The sequence below is a fragment of the Callionymus lyra genome, chromosome 8 (assembly GCF_982586985.1).
Source record: "Callionymus lyra chromosome 8, fCalLyr1.hap1.1, whole genome shotgun sequence".
Taxonomy (NCBI): domain Eukaryota; kingdom Metazoa; phylum Chordata; class Actinopteri; order Syngnathiformes; family Callionymidae; genus Callionymus; species Callionymus lyra.
In genome coordinates this window covers 1,292,740-1,316,696 of record NC_141825.1, presented here as the reverse complement: position 1 = coordinate 1,316,696, position 23,957 = coordinate 1,292,740, and the positions used below count along the sequence as shown (strand labels likewise).

At 38.8% G+C, this 23,957-nt stretch overlaps 3 protein-coding genes across 4 annotated transcripts in view; 1 reads left to right on the top strand and 2 right to left on the bottom strand.

Moving 5' to 3' along the window:
• The first annotated feature begins 986 nt into the window (after positions 1-986).
• On the top strand, positions 987-8,277 carry prr33 (proline rich 33). Its single transcript, XM_087796933.1, has 3 exons — positions 987-1,175; positions 1,265-1,312; positions 3,454-8,277. Exon 3 carries the CDS (start codon positions 3,469-3,471, stop codon positions 6,415-6,417), a length of 2,949 nt encoding a protein of 982 aa, XP_087653059.1. The 5' UTR covers positions 987-1,175; positions 1,265-1,312; positions 3,454-3,468; the 3' UTR covers positions 6,418-8,277.
• lsp1a (lymphocyte specific protein 1 a) lies at positions 2,272-22,578 on the bottom strand. 2 transcript variants are annotated; one of them, XM_087796934.1, is made up of 13 exons: positions 22,336-22,578; positions 17,134-17,274; positions 13,849-14,218; positions 13,049-13,191; positions 12,736-12,976; positions 12,308-12,436; positions 11,548-11,591; positions 10,527-10,608; positions 9,748-9,885; positions 9,284-9,379; positions 9,007-9,093; positions 8,296-8,398; positions 2,272-2,716 (listed from the first exon to the last, which is right to left on the bottom strand). In XM_087796934.1, exons 1-13 carry the CDS (start codon positions 22,386-22,388, stop codon positions 2,694-2,696), a joined length of 1,650 nt encoding a protein of 549 aa, XP_087653060.1. In that variant the 5' UTR covers positions 22,389-22,578; the 3' UTR covers positions 2,272-2,693. The 2 variants fall into 2 exon arrangements, with proteins under 2 accessions (XP_087653060.1, XP_087653061.1); XM_087796935.1 differs by having other exon boundaries at positions 12,736-12,973.
• The window catches only part of LOC148072634 (troponin I, fast skeletal muscle-like), a 25,513-nt gene continuing 13,179 nt past the window's right edge, over positions 11,624-23,957 (bottom strand). The window contains exon 7 of the mRNA XM_087796940.1: positions 11,624-11,639. The gene's annotated coding sequence lies outside the window, so the exon portion shown is untranslated. The remainder of the gene's footprint in view (positions 11,640-23,957) is intronic.

Here is a 23,957-nt window from a genome sequence, read left to right as displayed (position 1 = left end):
AACGACAAAACTATTCATCGCTGACTCGAGTCAAGTATCATTGACTTACAAATAGAAAAGCAACAAACCAGACACCGTGAGTTTGAACAGGGTGGTTTGAGTCGCAGGCCTTCAATTAGATAAAAGGACGATTCAAAACTCTATATTCATTCTTCTTTTTAAAATAATATATATATATATATATATATATATATATATATAATATATATAAACAAGTTCCCGAAGGAGACCTCCTGACCTCCTGAGGGATCAATAAAGTTATACCTAACCTAATCTAACCTATATATAAAGCAGCTCTGGGTAGTTTTGGGTACCTTAATATTTTTGTTCTAAAATAACCTGTGATGACACATCAACTTCAAACTACTCATATACCGTGACTTGAGGTGTTTTGTGTGAATTTTGTTTTCTCAGTAAAAGTTCTTGGGGATGATGCTACATATCACGCTGGTTTTGGTGTAGGAATTATGGTACTAAACAAAGTTAAAGTCATGTTATTTACAAAGCCGTCATAAAACAAATCATATTTCATTATCCACATATATATATATATATATCTCTGATTCATTACCTCATTGGAATCATCCTTTATTCAGCCAATGGAAGTCTGGAAACAGAACAATTCGTCTAACTGCTGGAAACCAGGACATGGCAATTTTGAAAGTTCAAGACACACAACATCAAAATGAATTTTCCAACATGTGGCTCAAACTGGTTAAGGCTCTTAATCTTAATCTCATTTTTCAACTACTTTAACTCACTCTCAACTGGTCGGCCTACTAATAACGTCTCACCTCTGCAGCTCCTACCTAATGCATGTTTTTTAAACCTACCGAGGTTTCTTCCACACCACACCACTATGCTCCTTTCAAGACCAGGACCTCCTGGTAGCCTTTGCTCCTGACATTAAGAACAATCAGGTGATGAAACCCAAGTTACCAGGGTCTGCTTGCTACTGCTTCCAGTCACTTTGGTGCCATGACAACGACGCTGCAACTCTGAGCAGCTCTCACGGCTCCGAATTTATTTTTGGCCTGCCATGGCGCCTGATCCTTCCATTTGTAGGAGAGTAGGGGGGTCGAGTTGGGCTTCACATGAACCAGCCGTTTTGACACTCCGGGCTGGGACAAGCAGGCAGCAGCCGGCCGGCCGCCCCCAAAGCAGCAGACACACAGGTAAAACAATTCGCCCATTTTTATTTAGAAGGAAAAACTTACAACCTGCATGTTCTCACTGCGACATATTTCCTCTCGGTTCTTTCAAGGGGAACCTGCCTGAAGTACTTTAAACACCAGGAACAACTTCTCACTCTGTAAGTCCTTCCACTATATTCTCACATGGTTTGCTGTGACGCCAAACAACTTCTGTGTCGTTGAAAGTTTTTTTGGGGATGGATTCATGCATTTAAAGCGTGAGCATTGTGGACAAGCCTTAGGTGTTTTATTACGCAGCTATAATTACACTTTCCTCTTTTGAACTTGCATCCTGAAGGCGCTCCAAATACCAAAACCTCCAGAGCCTTAAAAGGAGGAACAAGGAATCATATGTCAGTCAGGCAGGAGGAGCTTTGCCCTGCTTTCACAAAGGTGACACACATACTAGGGACAATATAGAAAAATAAATGACTGACTAAATCATCATCGTCATGTATGATATGGAGCTTTGATTCATGTCGACATTAGACTCTGATTAGAACAGAGTATATTTTGTTTGTTTTTTAACCACCTAAAATCTTTCATTTAAACAGTGTTTGATTAAATCCAACACTTTTAAGTTTAGACCAGTATTTACATTCTGGTAGTTTGTTGTAAAATGATTAAAAAATATATATTATATGTAATTATAATTCAAGCTACCTTTCAACAACTCGCAAATCATTTGTTTCCCTATTAACTACAACTGTTTACATTAAATTTCAACAACACTAGATTGTTGTTTAATACATTTGTATTATTCAAACTCACACTTTCTTTAAAAAGAAAAAGGGGTGAAGGTGAATAGCCACCTGCTGCACTACCTCCACAATAAAATGAGTCAATGATTTATTATCATTCGGGAAAAATCTCTGCTGTATCCATGTGTAACTTACGTGGGAAGATTGTATTAAATTGGATCGTGTTATTTCTATGTCAAAGGTCCATTTGTAGATATAGTAGATTTCTCCTCATTAGTTCAACTGATGAATATGGATTTTTGACATGTGTTCTTCAGACACAAGGAACAGGATGTCAGAGGTAATTAGCTTGTGTGAATAAATGACAGGACAAAAGGCAGATTTAATTATAAAATGTATTTTGATTTATTAAGACATGGAAATGAGTTAAGTTGAGACAAAACCGAAGACAAAAACGACTGTACAGCTGTGGTAATGAGATGAAAAATTGTTTATATTGTCAACAAGATCTAATTCTAGTTGATAACATGTTTCCCAACACCATCAATGAAAACAGGTAACAGCAGTTTTTATAATATCATACAGAAAAGATCACAGTTCAGATATACACATTTTTACGTGACAGCTCAATAAAGCCAACATAATGACGAGTACAAAAATTTGTAATGAAAATGCAACTTATATGTGTTGAAGCAAAATGTGAAATACATTAAATAAAGCCCACATATATATATAGTATACATAACCTTGTCATTTTTGTGTGTTTGTAAATGATAATAAACTTGCTGAAGAGGCACCTTTAGTAATCACCGTGGCTCAGATCTGCAAATGAATCAAAAGAAGACATATTCAGTACATATTAAAGTAAGAGGAAACAAAAGAAAAGGTTGGTGAAGTTTAGCATCACAACATAGTTGTCCCAGAAACTTGCAACTTTATGCAGCATAGCTAAACTACAAAATATTCAAAATTCGATTGAAACATTGAATTAATTATCCAGCAAAATATGTCTTAAACAAGCTATTTCATTGAACATCAATAGTAGTAAATAATATAGTCTCTTCCATGTGCAGCTCCGTTAATTAATTAATCTAATTTCTTATTAAACATTTTAAACTGGATTTCAATAAAGTATAGTGTGGAAACCTTAATTACAGAAAACATTAAAATGTTTTATACATTTTTCCAAAGTTACATTATTTTAATAAATGCCAGATGCGGCCCCTTGACTTTGATTATGTGGCCCTAATAAGATCAAAGATCATGTAGAAACAGAAACAGTTTTATTCATATTTATTTCTAGTATCCATAAATACGCTTGGAATATGAATTTAGGGTTTTTGTATTTATCGTCCATCAAAAAGGTTAAAGTGAATGTCTATTTATATCAGAATTTTATAAAAGTTATTTCTTTATTTTATACTTTTCACTCTATTTTTGATTGATGGCCCATGACAACAGCCATTGTACAAAATGTGGTCCCTGGGGAATTGCCTGGAAATGTTCACTTAAAGTTAGTGGATATTTTTAACTTTTGACTCCGGCCTTTCCTTCTTCAGAGTGCTAAGGTGCTCATGGCGGTCGTCTACGGTGCGCTCAGCCAGCCCGGCCTGCTCTGCCAGCAGTACCCTCCTCCACTGCTGCCTAAGCCCGGAAAAGACAATGTTCGTCTCCAAAAGCTTTTAAAAAGAAGTGCTAAGAAAAAGGCCTCAACACAAGCGTCGCAGTCAGCGGTCCCTTTCCGCTCCAACCTATCACCTGTAAACGAAGCAAGCCCTGACCTTGAGCATAGTGACCACTCCACCCCTCCTAGGACTCCTGAGACGCCTTCTAATTTCTATAGCTTCCACCAGTCCACTCGGTTTGTGGCGAGACCTCTGTATCAACATGTGTCATCGCCTTACCCACAGCGGGCTTCCTACGGAAGAGCAACCAGTTTCTCTCCCCAGACGGTTTCCACACCATCATACCCATTGTCACAGCATGGATCATATTTACATTCTGCATCAACGCAGCACTCAACAATTACAACCACTCCTGGGCCAATCAACCAGCCAGTGATACCCACAATATCCCTGCCAGATCCCTCTGAAATACCTTTGATGGCACCAGCGCCTGAGGTAGAAAAGCCTTCTCCTAAAAGTCATGTTGGCCTCACACCTGCTGCAGTTGAGACAGGCAGCTCTAAGCCCCAAAATCAGGGTCCCACTCCTTTTTCTGAATCTGGGGTTCATACTTTGATTCGGCCTCTCACTGTGTTGACGCCACTAACCAAATGTAGAAGTCCTCGTCCAACATTCAAAGCCACTGAAACCTCGAGATCACCGAAACCAATGTTTGATGTCCCTCAAATTAGAATGTACACCGCAAGTACTTCATACTACGAGACATCTAGGACTCCACCTGTGTACGACTCAGCAGGTTTAACAGCTATTGGAAGTATGGTAGCTCAAAGTAGATCTACCACAGAGAACTACCAAGAATCAAGTCAGTCATTTGCAGGTTTAACACAAGTATCACAGCTTTCTATAATTGGCTCAGATCAGCAAATGAAAACACCTACGGAAATCAAAAGTAGGACATCAACAGGAGAAAAGGTCTCAATTACAGCTGTTAAGATGGCGCCAGCTGCAGATATCAAAAGAGCAACACCCGAACTCAAGGAAGCAGCACCAATGTTGGAGGTCAAAAGAGATACACCAACTGCTGAATTCAAGAAAGCAACACAAACTCCTGAACTAAAAAGAGCAACATCTGAAAGACAAAAAATTCCAACTTATGATCAGATATCTTTCACTGCTGGAGGACGGCCAAGGACACCTGCATACCATACGAACAGGGCCATAACCCCGGTCTTTGAAATATCAAGACCCAACCCTCTGTTGTTTGCAGTGTCCCCTCTAACTGTATCGCCAGAAAACTCAGAAGCTACCAACATGTCATCCCTTTTAAGCACTTCTACAGAAAATAAAGCTGGGAAAACCCTGGAGATTAAATCATCTGCGACAATTCTAAATGGAGATATTAAATCAGAAGCAGTGACAAAAATAACAAAGTCAAAATCAGTGCCTGACCTTAGAGTAGAAAAAACACAGGACAGTGAAGAGCCACAATTGTATGGTTTTGACTTAAAGCCAACCACAATGACAAGGCCTAAGACTCCAACTTATGAGGCATCCCGTCTCCTGTCTTCCTCCCTTGGCTATAAAAGACCGAGAACACCAACGTATGGTTCGGCACCAACTGGTGCATCTCCGGTAGCTTTTAAGAGACCAAAAACGCCGACACAGAAATCAAAGTCTACCTATCGTGGATTGACCCCAGCTGAGTATGCTGCTTATGGCGGCATCAAGACATTTTCCCCAGCATTTGGTCTTGCAGGTACGATGGCACAAGACGACATCAAGCAAAAAGATGTAATAACTGAAAGTGACACAAAGAGCAGAGAACTCGATGCTCAACCTTCTTCTATTACAATTGAACCATCTATTGTTGATCAAATGAATGTGGGACGTGCACAGGTTACGCCTTCAATCCCTGTCATCATTGTTTCACAGGCCTCAGCTACTTACGAAACTACTGTTACGGAAACGGTGTCAGTAACAGTGCCAAAACAAGAACACGTTGCTATTCAAGACACTGTAGATGATAAAAGTCTTAAAAAGCAAAAGGTGGAACCCCCAAATCAGGAACCAGAGAGGGCTAAATCTGATGAAGTTCAACAACCTTCAGCCAAGGCAGATACTAAAGATCCACTTAAGGCGGTGAGGAAACTGTTTGGTAAAGATAAGGTTGTGTCCACAGAGTCAAAGGTTCAGATGAAAACCAAAGCATCAACAACACCTATTGGCTCAAGTGAATCAAACAAAGTATTGCCAGATGTTGTGCCTCGTCATAAAGCATCAGGAAGTGAAGAAAAACTAAATACAACAGAAACAATTGTACAAATGAATCAGGAGAAAAAAGCGGGAGACCTGTCCCTACCTGAAGCAGAGCCCCTTTTAAAGGTATTACAGAAGACTAAAGGAAGTAAATCCAAAATGAGTGGTTGGTCGAGGCTTAAGAAGCACATTGTGGTAGAACAGGATGAGCCCCAATTTCCAGAGCTCGGAATTCAGAAGGATTCAACTAACACTGAGCAGAGGGTTGTGAAGGCAGAGGAAAAACCCGAGCCTCAGGACATCAATGAAAGCAAGACGCCTCCCAAAGCAACAAAGATTTGGGACGCTGTTCTCTTTCAGATGTTCTCCACAAAAGAGAACATCATGCAACAGATTGAGTTAAACAAGACTGAGGAGGAGAAGGAGTCGAAAGGGGAGGTTAAAGAAATACCTTCCTTTGCACACAGGTTACCTGTGTTGCTATTTAGTCCAAAATTTGACGCCAAAAAGTTGAGAGAAGCGGCGTCCAGACCACTCACCAAAATCTCTACTGTGTTTGAAATGGGTCTGATAGGGCGGAAGGGCAAAGAAGAAGAGCCAAAAGATTTTAACAGAAAAGCAAGAGGATTCACTGTGGTTTAAGTTCATATCATTAGCAAAGAGTCAAATGTTACTGTATGTTAAATGTAAAGGTGCAATCTTTTCTATGTCCAGGTCACAAGTCTTAGAGTCTGTTAACATCATACTTGACAAATGTAGTATGTGTTTGTAGGTTTGTTTGTCGTTTGTCTCAGACGTCTGCATTCACCCTAGATTAAAGCATTTATGTATTAAATCAACACAGAGCTTCGTTTTTGTGTATTAATGCAACCTTAATCAGCAAGCCTCACAAAATTAACCACTTATGAGCTCATTCAGTCACATATGACTTACGGTAATATGTGACATGAGTCTGAGCAAACACTTGTATTTTGCTTTATTAAATGTGTCTGTCAATATATCTCTTCAATGGTGCTACTCGCCTGAGGGTGAGACTCACTCGATCGAGCAGCTGAATGTAGGCCTGGTCTCTATTTTTCTGATGTATGTTTACTGTAAAAGTAATTTATAGGCTAGTGAGCGTTTTTTCAAGAATCTACCTGAAGCATATCCATCCCAAATTTTGTTTTAAACAGAAGCTTGAATGGGGTAAAGTACAATAGCAATAGTTTGTCGGTCCTGGATATAGCAGGGGTTGATGTTTATTCTTGGAACGAAATGTGTTGCAGCATGCATTTGCTTTTGTACTCTGGAGGTCACGCAGCTGTTGTTAATATATCTTGTAGCTTGAAATGGCCCATTACTAACCAGTCATGTGGGAATCTCAAACCACGACATGAGAAAGAAAGAACTTTTTTTTTAAGCCATGGAGGCTCTGAGAGTAGGAAGGTGATGTACAACAGGGAGGGATGGCGCGCCGCTGCAGTGGTTTGAAGGACAAATGAAAAGGATTTTTTGGCTGTGATGTTAAATTGTTTTCGCAACAAAACAATATGATTCATAATGAAAATAAAACCTTATTTATCTTGTAATATGTCTTTATAGTGTGGAGCGTTGCATAGAAGGACTTGTGGATGAACAGTCAGAATTAAATGTGCATAAATAAGCTATTAATTGATGAATATCTGCCACATATCTGCAGTGGTCAGTAGTGTTTAGTAAATGCTGTTCCGTTAACTTTCACAACTTGGAAAGAGATACTTTAGATACTACACATTTAGGCAGATGGTAAATGGCTGATCGAAACATCTGGCCCAGAATTAAGACCATTGTTTTTTTTAAAAAGGAAAACAGCAGTCACTGTGATGAAGGTCAAACGGAACTTTGGGTGTTGTTTTTTTTAACTGATGTATTACGAAACACATTTTTTTCATGATCTTTTATATAGTTAGCTTTCTCGTGGTTTTTCATCAGATGTGTCTTTATATCTCAATGCTCATAATGTGAAAGTGTGTCTTTGTTTCAATTTGTATAAAAATATGAAATTGAATGAAGATTTTGTCATTATTCATTTACTTTTAAACAGACAACACCATTTATTTTGAGTAAAAAAAAAATCACATTTAATTGATATCTGATGTATCTCTAAAAGACCCAATTTTGAGTGAGGAATTATATCAGAGGTATTTAAATATTAATACATACAATCAACATATTTTATCTCCCCTTTGTTTGGTATCTTCATCTGTCATAATTGTCCTTTTTTATTAATGCTGGCTAGTCAGCTAAAAATAATAACATTTGTGTTTCAAGTATTCTATTAAAACAAGTAAACATCAACTAAATAAATGAAACATTATTCTTATCACCATGTTCCAATACAAATCTGCTAGCTATTACAATTCTTCTTTCATGAGAAACAATAGCTTAAATAAAAAGTTTATCAGTGCTCTGCTGTTTGTTAACATCTAGCATATGTTCACTCTTCTGGATTTCTCCTGCTCCTAGTATTAAATGTACATTAACTAGATATGCACCTACCAGACTTTCCATTGATGAAGTTTCTTCCGTCCTCAGGTATCTTCTCGTATTTTCCATGACCAGTTACCACAAATTTGTACTTTTTGCTTCCTGATGAATTGACCTTTGACAAGAAAAGTGTATACAGAGTTACTGCTCATGTAATTACCTGTGGAATATCAGTAATATTGGGTTGATAAGCAACCAGTGTAAAACTCATCAAGCAGCTTTAAAGGGCAACTAATGTGTTTTTTTGTATAAAACTCTCTTAATTTAAATATTACATTAGAAAATATGCTCTAGCCCCGACAACTGAAAACACACTTTTTCTGGAGATTAAAGCTTTTACCATAACCACGCCCACTCTGCTCAGACCATCTAGGTCGGTCACCACACGTCCTTAATCCTGGAAGTCTCCACATCCAAGCCACTCATTGTATAAACAAAGCGGGGTGTGATTACAGCTGGCTGGTGAAGGAGTGAAGCCATTATTTTGTCATAATGGGCGCCACTCTCGTAACCTCTCGTTCGCCAAGATTTCAGATGGGAAATCTTTGAGAAGACAACTTCAACATTTGAAAAATGTGACTAGGAAATTTGGGTTTAGACATTAGTTGCCGTTGAAATAAATTCGAGATACGATGAAGATAAATTAGATTGGAGAACCAAGAGAGCTCCACAACACTACAAGAACAAATGTGTGTGTGCCGATGTGACACTGTGTGACCTCACCTTGGTTCCTTGTCCAGACTTCCCTGAGGAATCTCCTATCACCTCCCACATGTTTTTCTTCTGCATCACATCTCCAGGCTTAACATCCTACCAACCAATAAGTTATCAGTGGAAACTTTACGTGACATATTTTAACATGACATAACACCCTACACAGAAATTTGCATCCATTCAAGAATTTTTAAAATAATATCTTATTGTATATCTATGTCTATAACACAACTGCCAATTTAGCACACAATAATTGTCAGCAGTCAAAGTTGTCTCTTTGACTTACTGTTTGTTTGCTCAAGGACTGTTTGCTTCCATCATTTGGAACTTTAACCCACTGAGTGATGAGACTAGCCACTCCCACCTTCATCCCGTCAGTCTCCTGTGAAAAAAAGATTTAAAATTGCTTTAAATGATTACAAAATTACACTTTTCTTCATAATATAATGTAAAAACCAAATAATTCAACTGGATTTTTGACTGTATGGTTAACTTGGGCAGCAGAGAAAAATAACATCCATTTGACAATCATAACCTAAATATAAAGTTTATTATTTGCCTTAACTTTGTTGTGACAAGTGTTTTCGTTGATTTTGAGTGACCAAACTCAACACACGTCTAACAGCTGAGAGCTAATCTACACACCTGGTTACATTGCACTGAATGGAATCTTTAAAGTTCAAACTAATGATCCATCCATCTCTTTTATTTTGAAAGAAACTGCTTGAAATGATAGGAGGTCCTTCTCACCCTGCAGCCTGCTCTGGTGGGGCTGCTGCTGTTCCAGGTCTCTCCGCCCTCAAACAGGCTCTTCTTGGACGTCACAACTTCCAGAGAGTTCGGAAGATCACTGACAGAAGGCTTCGCTGCTTTGGCATCCTGAGAGTTCTGTGAAGCGTCGACATGATGTCAGCAACAGCCTTCATAACTTCATCCCTGCTCAGAAAACATTTGGTTGCTATTCTTTTGAACCAAATTCTCGATTTTCTTTCATATCTAGTTCAACTTGAGGTAGTCAACAATGACAGGATGTTAGTGGTCAAAATATTTCAACACAATTGTTTTAGTTTAATCTTATTCAGCTGCTTTAAACAATGAGAGGTCAAATAGCTTTTTCGCTTGTTCAGCAGTTAAGTAGAAGAACAGCAGGCCATCCTGCCACATGTTTCACTCTGCTGTATCCCAGATGTTTCATTTAGACACGCAGCTGTGAACACTGACCTCTGACATCTGACCTGGTCAGCCTTCTCAAATCCTGCACATCCTCATAAGTGTGCGTGTGCATATGTGTGTGTGTGTCTCTCTGTGTGTAGGTGTGTCAGGTCGATCTGTGTATGTAAGTAGGTGTGTGTGTGGTTAGGTGTGTGCTTGTGTATGTGTGTGTGTTTAGGTATATCCATGTCTGAAGGTAGGTGTGTCTGTGTATGTGAGTAGGTGTTTGTAATCAAGTAGGTTTATGTGTGTGTGTCTGTGTGTGTGTGTGTGTGTGTGTGTGTGTGTGTGTGTGTGTGTGTGTGTGTGAGTGTCACCTCCACAGCGTGAGCATATTTCTCCATTTTGTGGTCTATCTTGGCCAAGGGGACGAGTGGCTGTGTCTTCTTGAAGCTGTTACTGAAACAACACATAGAAAACTTATTTCCAGTTGCAGCCGTTCATGCAAAACAAAAAAACATCTACTAGAATCTCCGTTGGCTATGATGTCATTATTGTTTAGACTAACTGATTCAATTGGACAAACCTACTGCAAACAAAATAGTACTTTTAAGCTTGTTGGGTGGAGAAGCAACTTCCCAATTGACAGATCTTATAATAGGTTTTGGTTAAAGGGCTGCAAATGTAGTATCTAAGTGTTTCTTAAATTAAAATGAAAATCTCTTGATTGAAATATTTACATTACTGTAGAATATGGGCTCAAGCCTCGCCCACTCAAATCTTGTTCACCATACTCAAACCCTCTCGGCTGGGATAAGTCAAGCATCGAGGTTTGTCAACATGCGTCATCCATCCCCGAAGTCTCCACCTCGAAGTGACTTGTTGTATAAACAAAGCTGGGTGTGATTACATCTAGCTCTGCTCTCGTAACCTCTCGTTTGCCAACATTTCATATAATTTTAGATTTCAGACCAGGTAGAACTTATATACGAATATAATAAAGTAATGAGTTCAAAACATTGTCATGATGAGAGACTTACTGCATCTTGGAGAGGAAGACTTCAACAAGAACATTTAAAACAGGTAAGTGAGTCAGGAAAGTTGGGTTTTCAGATTAGTTGCCCTTTAATTGTTACTTTCGGTTTAAACTCTGAACACCTTTTTTTTTTCAAATAGCTAAAAAATTATTGAGCTAACAAATGAATTCCTTAATTACTTAAATGAAAATGAAAAATTAAATAAAAGCATTTGATGTCAATACATGGGTCATTTGAAGAACAGACCTGGTGCGCATCATTATGATTGTATATTTGAAAATAATCTGTTCTCTACTTTTCTCAAAATTCTGAACGGTGGAAATAAAGCATATGCAATTCTCAATAAAGCTGCTACGCTTACCTTTTCTTCACAGAGCGGTTCAGAGACTCGGTTCTCTCCGTGATCTGGAAGAGAGAAGCACATCGAGGTCAAAACATGAGTTCATATTTCCACTATGGCAGCAAAATAATTACAGTTCTGCTCTCCTAACAAACCGCAGTTTTCCACAGTCCAGACAAACACTAGTGAGTCTTCTGAGCTGAAGTCACATTAATGATTCCTTCACACGTAACATTGAGCACATGATCGTGCTATTCTGTTCTCTAGTTTAGCCTTGTAGCACTAAATTTCTCATCACTTCTTAAAAAGCAAATCTATATGCTGTTCATTCTGTGCTTTCAATGCAATTGTATTTCTGAAAGAACACAAAAACAGTGCTGTCACTCAGTGTTTTCAACAAGTATTGTTTGTTAAATCAAAAGTGTCTGCTACATGGAATTATGCAGCAAAAATGTGGGGGTGTGCAGAACTCACATGCAAAGTCATGCCGACTTCAAAATGAAACGTGTTTATAACTAAAAATGCAATCCAAATACACACAATCCTCAAAAAATGTGCCCAAAGAAGCATTGATGGGCGCTCATTCATTGATCACCTTCCATTCGTGGATTCTTGAAAAACAGACATGCGACTTACAACTCAGACTGGATGTCTCTGCTGTGAATAGAAATCACAAAACCAAACTATTTTCAATCACGTTTGCATCTTCAGGAAAAACTGAAGTCCTAATGCGTTTGGCTCAAAATGAGGACAATTCATGTTTATTCAAGGTATTATTTACTTTGTGTGTCGGTGTTTTTGGGCTCAAGGGAGTAAAGGTTTCCTCTCCATCAACGCTCAAGCTCTTCATCCGGTCAGCAGTGTCCATCCTCCTTCTTTCTATGTCCTCCCTTATCTGTCTTCTTTCCTCCTGCAATGTCAGTCACACAACATTTATAAAGTAAACACTAAACAATGTAACATTGTAAGCGTTTTCATTTTATTCAATTTGATCAGATCAAAAAAGCATATACACATCATTATCTTCTTTTGTGTGTTAATTCCTTCTTTTATCTGTACTGACACCACACAACATTCCTATGTTGTGTTTACTACACTGGCAAATAAAGCTTCTGATTCTGATTCTGATCAGTATCTTAATCATTGTCGAGGTATCCCTGCTGGAACCAGGCCATTACCAAAAAAGGGTAAAATGTGATGTGAAAAAACCTCTTCTTTAGGTTGTCGTAGCTTCTCCTCTTCCTCTCTTTGGTGCTCTTCTTCCTCTCTTATCCGGCGCCTGGCTTCTCTCTTCCTCTTTATCTCTTCCAGCTCTAGGTCAGCTTCAGCCTGACGGTGTTTCATCTGCTCCATCTCCTGAGTCTCTTTCTGGTGAAGGCCCCACCGGATCTTTTCCAGACGCTGTTCAGTCTCCAAGATGGCCTGCGCTTCACCTTGCTCTGCCGACCTACTAATGCATGAATATACACTCAAAACCCGCTGCAGTAAGAAGATTGTCGTGTATCTACGCTCAATTACTCACCTATTGGAGCGTTTCGGAACAATGTTTGGGTGAGATGTCAACTCCTCATCAGCCAGGTTTCCATTGGACACATTGTGTTTTGGTTCTTGTTGAAGAAAAACCTTGGATGTGTAGGCGACCTTTATTTTTGATTGTTTCTCAGGCTTCAAAAAGAAACATATTGTCATTACTTTCTGCTAATCTACTGTTCCTTAACATGATTCATACCAAAATTAAAAAGCCCATCAAAAATTATCTGGAACATATAAAGAACTCAATCTTGACCAGACGACTGAAAATGCACTAAAGGACTTATGGATCCAAACTCTAATCAAAATTCATTTATGTTCCTTAAACTTTCTCTGAAAGGTATTGTCCCTTGTTTATGAGTTATTTTTCTCAATAAAAATAAATGAGAGTCGCTCATTTCATGCCATTCCATTAAAGATATTTCCAATTTGATCCAATTTCTCATCCATTTTGAAAGGAGATCTTACAATATTCTTGATAGCAACGACAAAAACTGCAAAGGTTCCCTGAGAGGAAATCTGAGAGGATCACTCTCCAAACTCAAGCAGCCCAAGGGATCAAGTTTGCTTCTCCAGCCTTTAGAGGATCTTCAAATTGAGATCTATTCTATTTTAGAAGGTAAAAAGTATTCTCAAAGCATTTTCTTTGCATTCACTCACAAACTGTTTTCTGGCTGTTCATTGCACTCATTCACCAAACTACAGACCACAGACACTTCCTCTATTTTCAGACATAAATAAATATTCATAAAAATGACATTATGATGAGGATTTTTCACTACTTGGCCTCACCTCTTGATTGTGTCTGTGACTCTCCTCTCTCCTCTCTGTCATCAAATCCTTCTTTTCACCATTCTCTTCCAGCAACCTCTCTGAGCAAACCGAGCCCTCTTCACTCCGCCTCCTCTCCGTTCTGCTTCGGTCCAGCTCTTGTCTGCTGATGAGTCTGCTGGCGGATGTGATTGAGGCCTGGGCGCTGCTCTCCTGTGCAACTGGGACGATCCCACTGCTATCCTCTTCATCCTCCTCTTCCTCACCACGGTGACCAAGCTCCTGCAAGCGCTGCTGTCGTCTTCTCTCTCGTCGCTGAGTCCAGTCGCTGAAACCTTCATCCTCATCAAGAGACGGAGAGCTTCTTCTGGGCTTCAGGCTCCCGTTGTATCTAGGGAAGAATAAATGAGTGGTGGTCAGAGTGGCTGCCTACGTTTAACTGACATCAAACTTATATGGTATCTTTGGAATATTCATCTGAAACAAGGGCTTAATATGCTTCTCATATTAACTGACCTCTTCCTGAAAACCCCAACCAAACGTTGCAAATATCAGTGAGGTATCTTCATCTTGTGTTTTAAGGTCTGTGACAGGATGTTGGAATATAGATGCAAAATCATCTTAATATCAACAACGTTTGGCACTAATATACTATCTGTGTTGCACTATGCATCATCCTATGCTTCATCACCGAAAGAAAGACCTTTTGGCTAAATTATGCTTCCACATCAGTGAAGAAATCCTCCTGTGAATGTGCATCAATCGTTCCTCCAAAAATGAGTGGTGTTTACTTAATAATAGTTAACCATTTATGAACGAGACTGTAGAATTATAAACTATTACGATTCAATGATATATTGTTTCCTAAACCATTAGAAAGAGGTACCATCCTATGTGTGTCGAACTCCTGTTAATGTGGACAGCTTGCGGCAGTACGTTTGAGACCCCTGTCCTAATAGGTAGCAGTAATAGCAGGTACAATGTTTGTAAGATACTGTAGGTACTTGATCTGAAATGAATAAATCTACATCCACCTAAAGACACTTTCAAACTTTTTATTGGGGTATACAGATAAACTAAGTGTCTAGCTCCCTACCTCCATCATTTTTTAAATGATGTTCTTAATTTGTTAAAGTACCAGATCACTAAATAGTATTGATGGTAAAGACTTTGTATGGCTGTGTTGCAAAATAATTGTGTTGTTATTTAATTGATATTCACCACTAAAGTTACCAATTCATGGATTGAAAGTCTCTTTGCCTGCCAGATGTATTCAATAACACCCTGATATGTTTTGTCGGCAACAAAAGTAACATTAGTCGCTGTCTTAAGATAAGAAGACCAGAAAATAAATATTTAAAAAACAGTCTCAAATTATCTTCGGTCAACATTCATTTGACTCTTGTATGACTGAGGTGAGGTCATTTGTTAAAACATGAATATGTTGCTGCTCTAACTCAACTTCCAATATGTCACCTCTGGTCTGAGATGCCCGGAAGTGATTTAGTGTTCAACTTCATTCACAGGCTCTGCTCTTACTCCACTGTTTCCTCTCCAGCTGCTGGAATATGTGACTTCATAAGCATCCAGAGAGAAGCACTCAACATGTGGCCTCACTGGTTTACATGTTCCTTTACCTCCTTGACAGCACACAGCCCTGCAGATGTTTCACCCGCTGAAGGGTGCAAACAGCCTCGCTCCCCTTCAAGATGATGTAGTCACGGGCACACAGCTGCCTTCTCATTACTCGTCCTCTCAAGAATGTTCACTGCACAACACCATGTCTGGACTTGTGGTCCCTGAGCTGACTCTTCATTTAAGTCCCATAACGAATGTTTGGTCGCGACACCTTCTCCTCCGTCACTCCCCACTGTGACTCCATGTTGGTTGGCTGTAGCCTGTCATTGAGGTTTGAGGATGAAGAATTCTTGGTGTTTGAAAGTTCTTTCTTTCTGGGATTTCAGGAGTCAAGTGATAAAGACCAACAGATGTTCGTGTTGTCAACAATTCCAAACCAAATTATTATTATTTTTTGGTTTATTTACATTATTCCAGTTCTAATCTGAATAAAAGCCTGATCTGAATAAAAATGTTTTACGCAAAAGCTCAGCTTTTTCGGATGAAACTTTCTGATCAATCATGTTCCAGAATTAAAAATCATTCAGATCAAGAGAGGTGGATTGTAACGGTCATCAATTGGCTGAGGATAAAGATAAAGATAAGAAGATGAGATGCGTGGAAACATCTCTTCTATGATTAAGATTATTATTGCTCACTCTGACAAGACTGCCAATGTCGGAGTGATTAGGATTTTATTTAACTGAATGCATTAGCATGCTAATCTGAATGGGATAGAATTGGATAGTTTCACCAGTGTACTGGTTCCCCCCACATTCTTGAGATCATTCGTACCCACAGATCTTGCATGGAGCCTCAGGTCCAGTAATCTTGTATTAATTATATTTTCTAAGAATTGCTCCAATAGTTGACCTCTTAGTGCAAGTGTACAATCTTGTCCAGGATGCCCTTAGACCACTCTTAGGTCTCAGCCATGGTGGACAGGTTGCAGTCTGACCGTTTAGGTGTGTGGACAGGTGTCTTTTATACAGATAACCAGTTCAGGTTCCATGAATAAAGTAGGGGATAGAAGATCTTCTTAATGAAGAAGTAACCGGTCTGTGAGCCTCATGTTGTTTGTCGGTGCTACACAATTCCTGTGTTTGTCTCTATCTTGTCTTGGCCATTCAGAGTTTTAATAGTTATTTTTAAATGTGTATTGCCTTTGATTGTTCAAGCACTTTGTGACCCTGGTCTAAAAAGGTGCTTTTCAAATAACTGTTACTTACTTACTTACAATATGCCAATACATTTCTTTGTATGATTAACAATGGGATTTCCTGGTTTTTCTCTACATCCAGTTTCTTACAGTTGATACAAACTTCTAATATTTGAAGGTAAGACAACTTGCAGAATCAAGGGCTGCCAAATAATATGTATATAAAATGTTCATTATTGTTATTTTTCAGGGATAAAAGGTTTGGGTGGAGAGAATTGTGTGACAATGCTGGAGGGTCTCCACTTATGAAGTTTGAATAGCTGCAAAGAGATCATGCTGTAGGTTCCCACCATGCCCTGAGGCCTGTCTTAATCATGGGGGGAATGTTGAGGGGGAATTCCTTTCATCCCGCTCCTGGGAAACCTAAACATACATTCATTACTTTGAATCACTGAGCATTAATCATGCTGAAGCTTCAAGTACATCCAATGGCCAACAAAAATGTCACAACACTGTTCCTACAAACTCACTCCTCTATCGGCGTCTCACTCTCCGGCGACGACTCTTCAGGTGCTGATCCACTTCCTCTTCGGCAAAAAGATTCGCGAGCTCTCCGCCGACGCTCCCTCTCAATCTCCTCGGCGTCTTCCATGCTCCTCTGAGCTGTCAACCTGCAGAGAGAGACGCTCAGCTCAGGTGTCCAGTGAGCCATATCAAAGAAGTATGCTGTGTATTCCAGGTTAGTCATATTAAATTCCCTGGATTAAACAATGTGGGAATAATAATACAACCATTATTCAGATGCAAAAATAAATCAACGATATAATTAAGGCATGATCGTTGTTATGAAACTTTCTGAACTGAAAGACTTTTCAAGTTGATCTTAATGTAGGAAAAATGTGTGACTTTATTTAGACCATGCACCATCACACTAGTAGTTTACATTTTTATCGGTTGCTTTTTTCTATTGAATTTGCTCAGGTTGTTTGGTGTCGTGTGGTGTGTCACATCTGTGCTGCACATGTGTGGGGTTCCCTATCTATACAACCTTATTTCTGCTCTCTCATGAGAGCAAACTATTCAAGAAGCTAGAATTAAATGAAGGTTTTGTATCGACTGTATCTTGTTTGTTTCTCGATTTAAGATTTGGTCAAGGATTGATACAAAATATTAAACTGAAACTTAAAATATCTTGTTTTCCCTTGTATGTTTTAATATTGTTTATCTCCCACCTGGGTGTGGTGGGAGAGATTTACATGTCATCGTCCTTTATAAATAACAAATCAATTAATAAATAATTAATAAGTCTTTCCTCAAGTTTGTTCAATTATGGGATCTGTGACCTTTGACTTCTGCACTCAACAAAGATCAAAGTCGATAACATCAGCTTTATTCAACATAATCTACATTTTAATTCGGCAGGTCCTTGAACACGTGTGAGTCGGACACAGAAACGCAGCTGCTGATATCTGTTAACCTGCAAACTCAAAGACAATTGGTCATATTGCAGAGTAAGTTCCTGGTCCTGATCACATCCTTCCTGCACATTCATCCTCTTCCTTCCTGTGAACGCACCACGAGGAAGCTAACAGAGGTTGAAACCCATGTGACATCATCAGCGAGGCAAATTAAAAATTATGAAATGATTTATATTGTTTGATAAATCATTATTGATGTTTGACTCTACATCAACTTGACATAATGTTGTAACTTTACATAGTGTCGATGCACTCTTAAAACATCCCTAATGAATAAATGAAATATAAAGTGTAAATTATTCAATCCATGTTTAAATATTTCTATGTTTCTATGTAAAAAAACTATTTTTACAGAAGCAGATGAAATTATGAAAAGGCAGTTGACTTGACAAAAACAATGATAAATGTATGAAAAAAAAACTAAATATAATTAATAAAAAAGATACTGTAAATGTGGTGAGGAATTATTGCCACATTTAAAATGTTTTATTTTTATTTTTATAAACTACATTGTTAAATGTTCCTTTGTTGACTTCCTTCTAAATTCTTTGGTGTGTTTGTAGTTTTTTTTATTGTCAGAAGTTAATACAGTCGTGTCTAACTCCTACATACAATCTAGTCCCCATCAGAGTTTTGAAGTACAAGGACGTCCATGAACAATTTATACTACATGTCTTGTTGTTTTTACTCCAAAACTGAAATTCTTTCTTTCCCTTGTTTATTTAACCGTCACAGCAGGACTGAAACTGGAGCCGTTGTTTGCAGGATAATGGACAGCAGCGAGGCTCACAACCCTCACAAGATAATTACGGCACTTTCTCTTCCTCAGCAGGAGTCAAACTGGCTTTTTGAGGGTTTTGTTGGTTTGTAATATAAAACCAGAGACAAGACTGAGCATGTTTCGTCTGATGACAACATGCAAGATTGGCCCAGAGTAAAACAAAACAATCACCTGAGCCAACAACCTCAAAGGATTTTTCAACACACACTTTGTGTGAGAAAGAACACTTTACAGGTAGAGAAGCTGTTGGAAGATCATGGGGTTTTGTTTTCTGTACGTTTTTGAAAGTAAAATACTTTGTACTATAACCAGTAAAAATGTTTTTTGTCCTTGTTTGTATCATCAAGTTAGCAGGATTGATGTGGATGGTCATTTGATTTTTCCACTACTAACCACAACATCAACATAATCACATATTACAGTTACATTATAAACTGTACAAACAATTCAAAACCCATTTCCACAGATCAAAGTCACATAGGATGAAGACGTTATTAACTAAAAGTGCAAATGTTCTGTAGCTGGCTGAACCAGACTTGCGGATGAAAACTGATCAAAGATGTGATCTGTCATGTGAGCGACCGTCAACATGAACATAATCCAGATTATATGTCAACCAACCGTTTCTTTCTGCTCTCCTCAGCGACTTCAGTTACTGTGTAGCTGTCTTAAAGCGGGAAAAAGAGGGATTCAGCGCCGTTAGCAAAGAGGTAAAAACATTAAACCCTCAGCTGCTCTTTTGTCAGCAAACATGCTGTCATCATCTGGATGTCACAATAATAGCACGCTTTGCTCAGGGGCTGAAAGACTGTTGAGCCCGGCGGGACGGACCAGGACGGTGGTGAGAAGACGTTTGTTAGATGAAGTCACTGTTGTGCTGGAACATGCCTGTGTGACGCAGGAAGCTGATTCACTCGGATAACCAAAAGTCCCCACACAAGTAAAAGAGACAATAATTGAGGATTAGCCACAACAAAGGGCAGACAAAACTCTTTCATCAAGGTTTTGTAATATTTCAACAAACCTCATAGAATAGAAAGATAGATGTAAAAAGAACACCATCTACAGATTCTGTGCAAATTAATCGTCCCTATTTTATCCCTCTTAAGAGCCTTGTTTTAAACACTTGTGACATTTGGGTTAGAGATTGTAGTTCTTCTTGGAAATGTCCCTATTCAAACAGTGTTTTTGTCTCCTTTGCTCTTGAAGGCAAAATCTAAATAAAAGCCAGATTAAAGCATTAACATTTAGTTATTTATTAATTATTAATTTTGGTCAGAGAGAAGGATCTAAAAAGGTCAGAGTACAAATGAGAATATACTTTATGCTCACAGAGAAGTCAGGGTCACAACACAAGCAGAGAGAATTAAAAAAAAGCTGTTATCTGCTCTTTAAACAGAAAGCCCTGCTGTGTTTACTTTCTCTTCTCTCTTTTAATGCACAAAACCTGGTGAGTGGAGGAAACTGGGGGAGTTCACCCTCCTGTCACTCTTCAATCTGACTCCCCCCACCGAAAATTCCTGCCATCCGTTATCACCCAGTATCGTAAACAGTGAGTTCTCCTCTCCTGGTGTGGCAGGTTCAGGGGTCACAGGTCACAGGTCTGTTTTCCAGCAGGTATTCGGTCTGGATGTCAATAATGGAGGGTGACCCTACAAGTGAGCCCCAGCATTTATCGATGATAATGTGGCTGTATAGTTTTTTGTCACGTGATCTTGCAGCAGGTAAATCAGTTGTATCTTTGCATCTTCAAACTACTTTGCAGGAATAGAATTCTGACCTTTCACACGTACTAAACATTTCTCTTTGTATTGAAGCAGCCCATAAAACCTGAAACATAAAAATCTAAGATAGCACCTTCATTGCCATCGTCAATCTAGGTCTGAACTAGAATGAAATGGTTGAAATTGAATTATTCATTGAATTATTCCTTTTTTAAGGTTTATATGAAATTATATTACATGAAAATAGTTGGTTTTTAGATAGAAATTTTAAATTAATCAAACTTTGGCAGAATCTGGATCTCATCATGAATCTAGTAACAGTTTAAATGAAAATTAAAAAATATAATAACTGACCTAAAAAGTGACAAAGCTATTATTGATTCCTGTGGGTAAACATCCAAGAAGAGAATGAAATGTTTTTTTCTCTTTAAATTAAGATTCATTGAGTCAAGCGATCATTTTCTCTGGTAAAAATGAATGAGTCACATGAGTCATCGATGGATGTTTAGAACAGAGCAGTCTTGCTGGAGTCTGTTTCCCGGTTGACGTCATATCTGTCAGCTGCTCCAGACAGAAGCTGTCTGCCTGCTGGACAGGTTCAGAACCTCCTCCAGCTGTTATCTGCCTCGTAAACTGACAACAGCATCACTGACAAGACGCAGGCTTTGCCTCAAGCCATCTCCATCTGAAGAGTGTTCAAATTTATCGGGGAAACGATCATGTCAGTTATAAAGTAATGCCTTCAAAACATCGTCATGATGAGAGACTAACTGTATTTTGGAGACATCTTACTACTATCTTGAACACTTGAGTGAGTCAAGAGAGCTGGGTTTTGAAATGAGTTGCCCTTTAAATACTTGGTAGTTTTGTTGTTATTATTTTACTTACTCACCAGAATTTAAAGCAAAAGCAAAACCAAAATTTAAGTTCAAGCGACCAAAACGAATAGCAACTATTGTGGTCTAAAACCTACTGACATGTTGGATTAAAAAGGCTATATTTTATTACACATGCAAGTGTCACCTGTTCTTACCTGTACAGGAAATGATGTGATTAATGCACTCGTCATTGGCTAACAGACGTGTGAGTCAACAGTAACCGTCATCCTCCACAAATCTGTCAGTGACTTCACTGATGATATACATTTCAATAGTTGACGTCAAGGTTTGTGACTAATAATGTCACATTTCTCCGTGTCTGCACAGGTTTGTGACATACACAGTGAATATTTCCATCACTTTTATAGGATGGGATCAGTCACCACCCTTAGGGACCCAGAAAACAAAAGCCCCCAATTCCCGTCTTAGTGAAAAGGCAAAGCCAGGGGTGTCTAGTATCTCACGAACACTGTCAAAAAACCTCCCAGAGAGGCAACAGCTGTACCACATGTAACTAGAGTTAAATCTTATTTTGTCTATATGATCACTATTAAAATATATTCTGTAGTTCTCATCATCAGCATTTTCTTTATGTCAATCTAGAAGAGTTTTGTCAAAGTCGGACATTGTTTGTTATTAGTCATCCTCACTCTGGTCATTGTTTTGTCCAGATTGCTGTAAATCATCACAAAACCCCTCATGACCTAAAAGCTCCCCCAGTAATCCCAGCATCCCCATTAAGACAAAAAAGCCGGAACAAAGTCTGTTTATCCTCTAATGTAAGTCAGGATTTGACCAAAAGGTTTACAAATAAAGTTAGTCCTTAGTGTTTTACTAACAAAAAGCTTCTGAAAAGTTGAGCAGCACGTACCTCATGAGGTTCTGTAAACCCTGTTTGTTGGAGTTCCTCCTCTGCAGAGACATTCTTTCTCTTCTTCTTTCCTTCCAGATAAGACAAAGACTCTTTTTACTTTGCGTCTACTTTTCTTTGGCTCGTCTCCCGCTCCCAGAAGCTAGCGTTCCGTCCTGCAGATGATCAGTGTGTCCCACACTCTCACTCCTTTTGTTGCTTATCACACCCTCAGTTTCCTCCCCTGCAGTGCTTGTTGGGAATGTCAGCAAGGCAACTCCCCCTCTCTGTCTCATAGGAGGGAGGATTTTAATCAGTCACCCCCCTCACACTCCTCACCCCCTCCCTCGGTCCTACATGTGGTTTTCATTGAGGAGCTCATAGCAGCAGGGCCCACGATCTTTCTCTCCCCTTTTTCGCTAGCTCTCGGTGTTATACCGGGTCATGTGGTCTTCCCTAAGGGGGATTGAAAGATGACCCCTCTAACACACCCAATATTCTACAAGTAGTATTCCACTCGACCATCCCCGTCCCCCTTCTCGTCAAAATCTTAATCTGATCCAGCACAGCAGAAAACAGGGCCAAATTCATAAAAGATTTATGTCCATTCTCCATAGCACTTCGCAATTATTACAAAATTAACATTACAGTGTAAGTGATCAGTACATTAGATTATTACATTATAAAATACGATGGTAAATGATTTAATGACGTCAAAAATACAATTAACCACCAGTTAACTACAATCCAATATCTCATAAAACACAACAACAAGGAGCCCAAAATCTTACAAAGTTAAAGCATCCACCAAATAAAAGTATTAACAAGGAAGAAAACCAGGAACAGGAAAACTAAAACAGAAAAGAAAATAAAGAGGTCAAAACACTTGCAGGAATAATCAACAATGAATGCAGGAAGACAAGATACAAAATCGATGGAACACACAGAAAAGAATCAGAAAATTAGTAAATGACCACACATGGATAATAAACTGCAGGGGACTTTTGATCAGCTCCATTCATGAGCTTTCTTTCTGATGTTCTGAGATGGAGGCAGCCCTCAGGAGAGGGGTGAAGAATGGGACGATGAAGCGAAGATGGATTTAAAACTCAGATTCAGTAACAGGCAATGTTTGGATATTGGCGTTTTGAACACCAACTTCTTGTCTCTCCTGGGCATGGATAGTAAGTAAGTAAGTAATTACTTATTATTTGTAAAGCACCTTCCTCTAAGCAGAGTCACAAAGCGCTTCAACAATCAAAACAATATTTGGTTAAAATACATACTTTAAAAGGCCAGGACAACATAGTGACAAAGAAAATTAGGAAAAAGCCTGCAAAAATAAAAAGGTCTTAAGATGTTTCTTGAAGGAGTCAGTAGACTCCATCAAACACAGAGGGAGAGGAAGATTCCAAAGCTTAGGAGCAACAGCCTGGAAGGATTTCTCTCCTCTGGTCCTGAACCGTGTGCGTGGAACCATCAGTAGATTCTGATCCACAGACCTAAGAGCCCGAGCTGGGGTGTAATGCTGGATCAGATCAGTGATGTAAGGAGGATACTGACCATGATTAGCTCTGAAAGTAAGAACCAGAAATTAAAAATTGATCCTGAAAGAAACTGGAAGCCAGTGAAGAGTTTTAAGG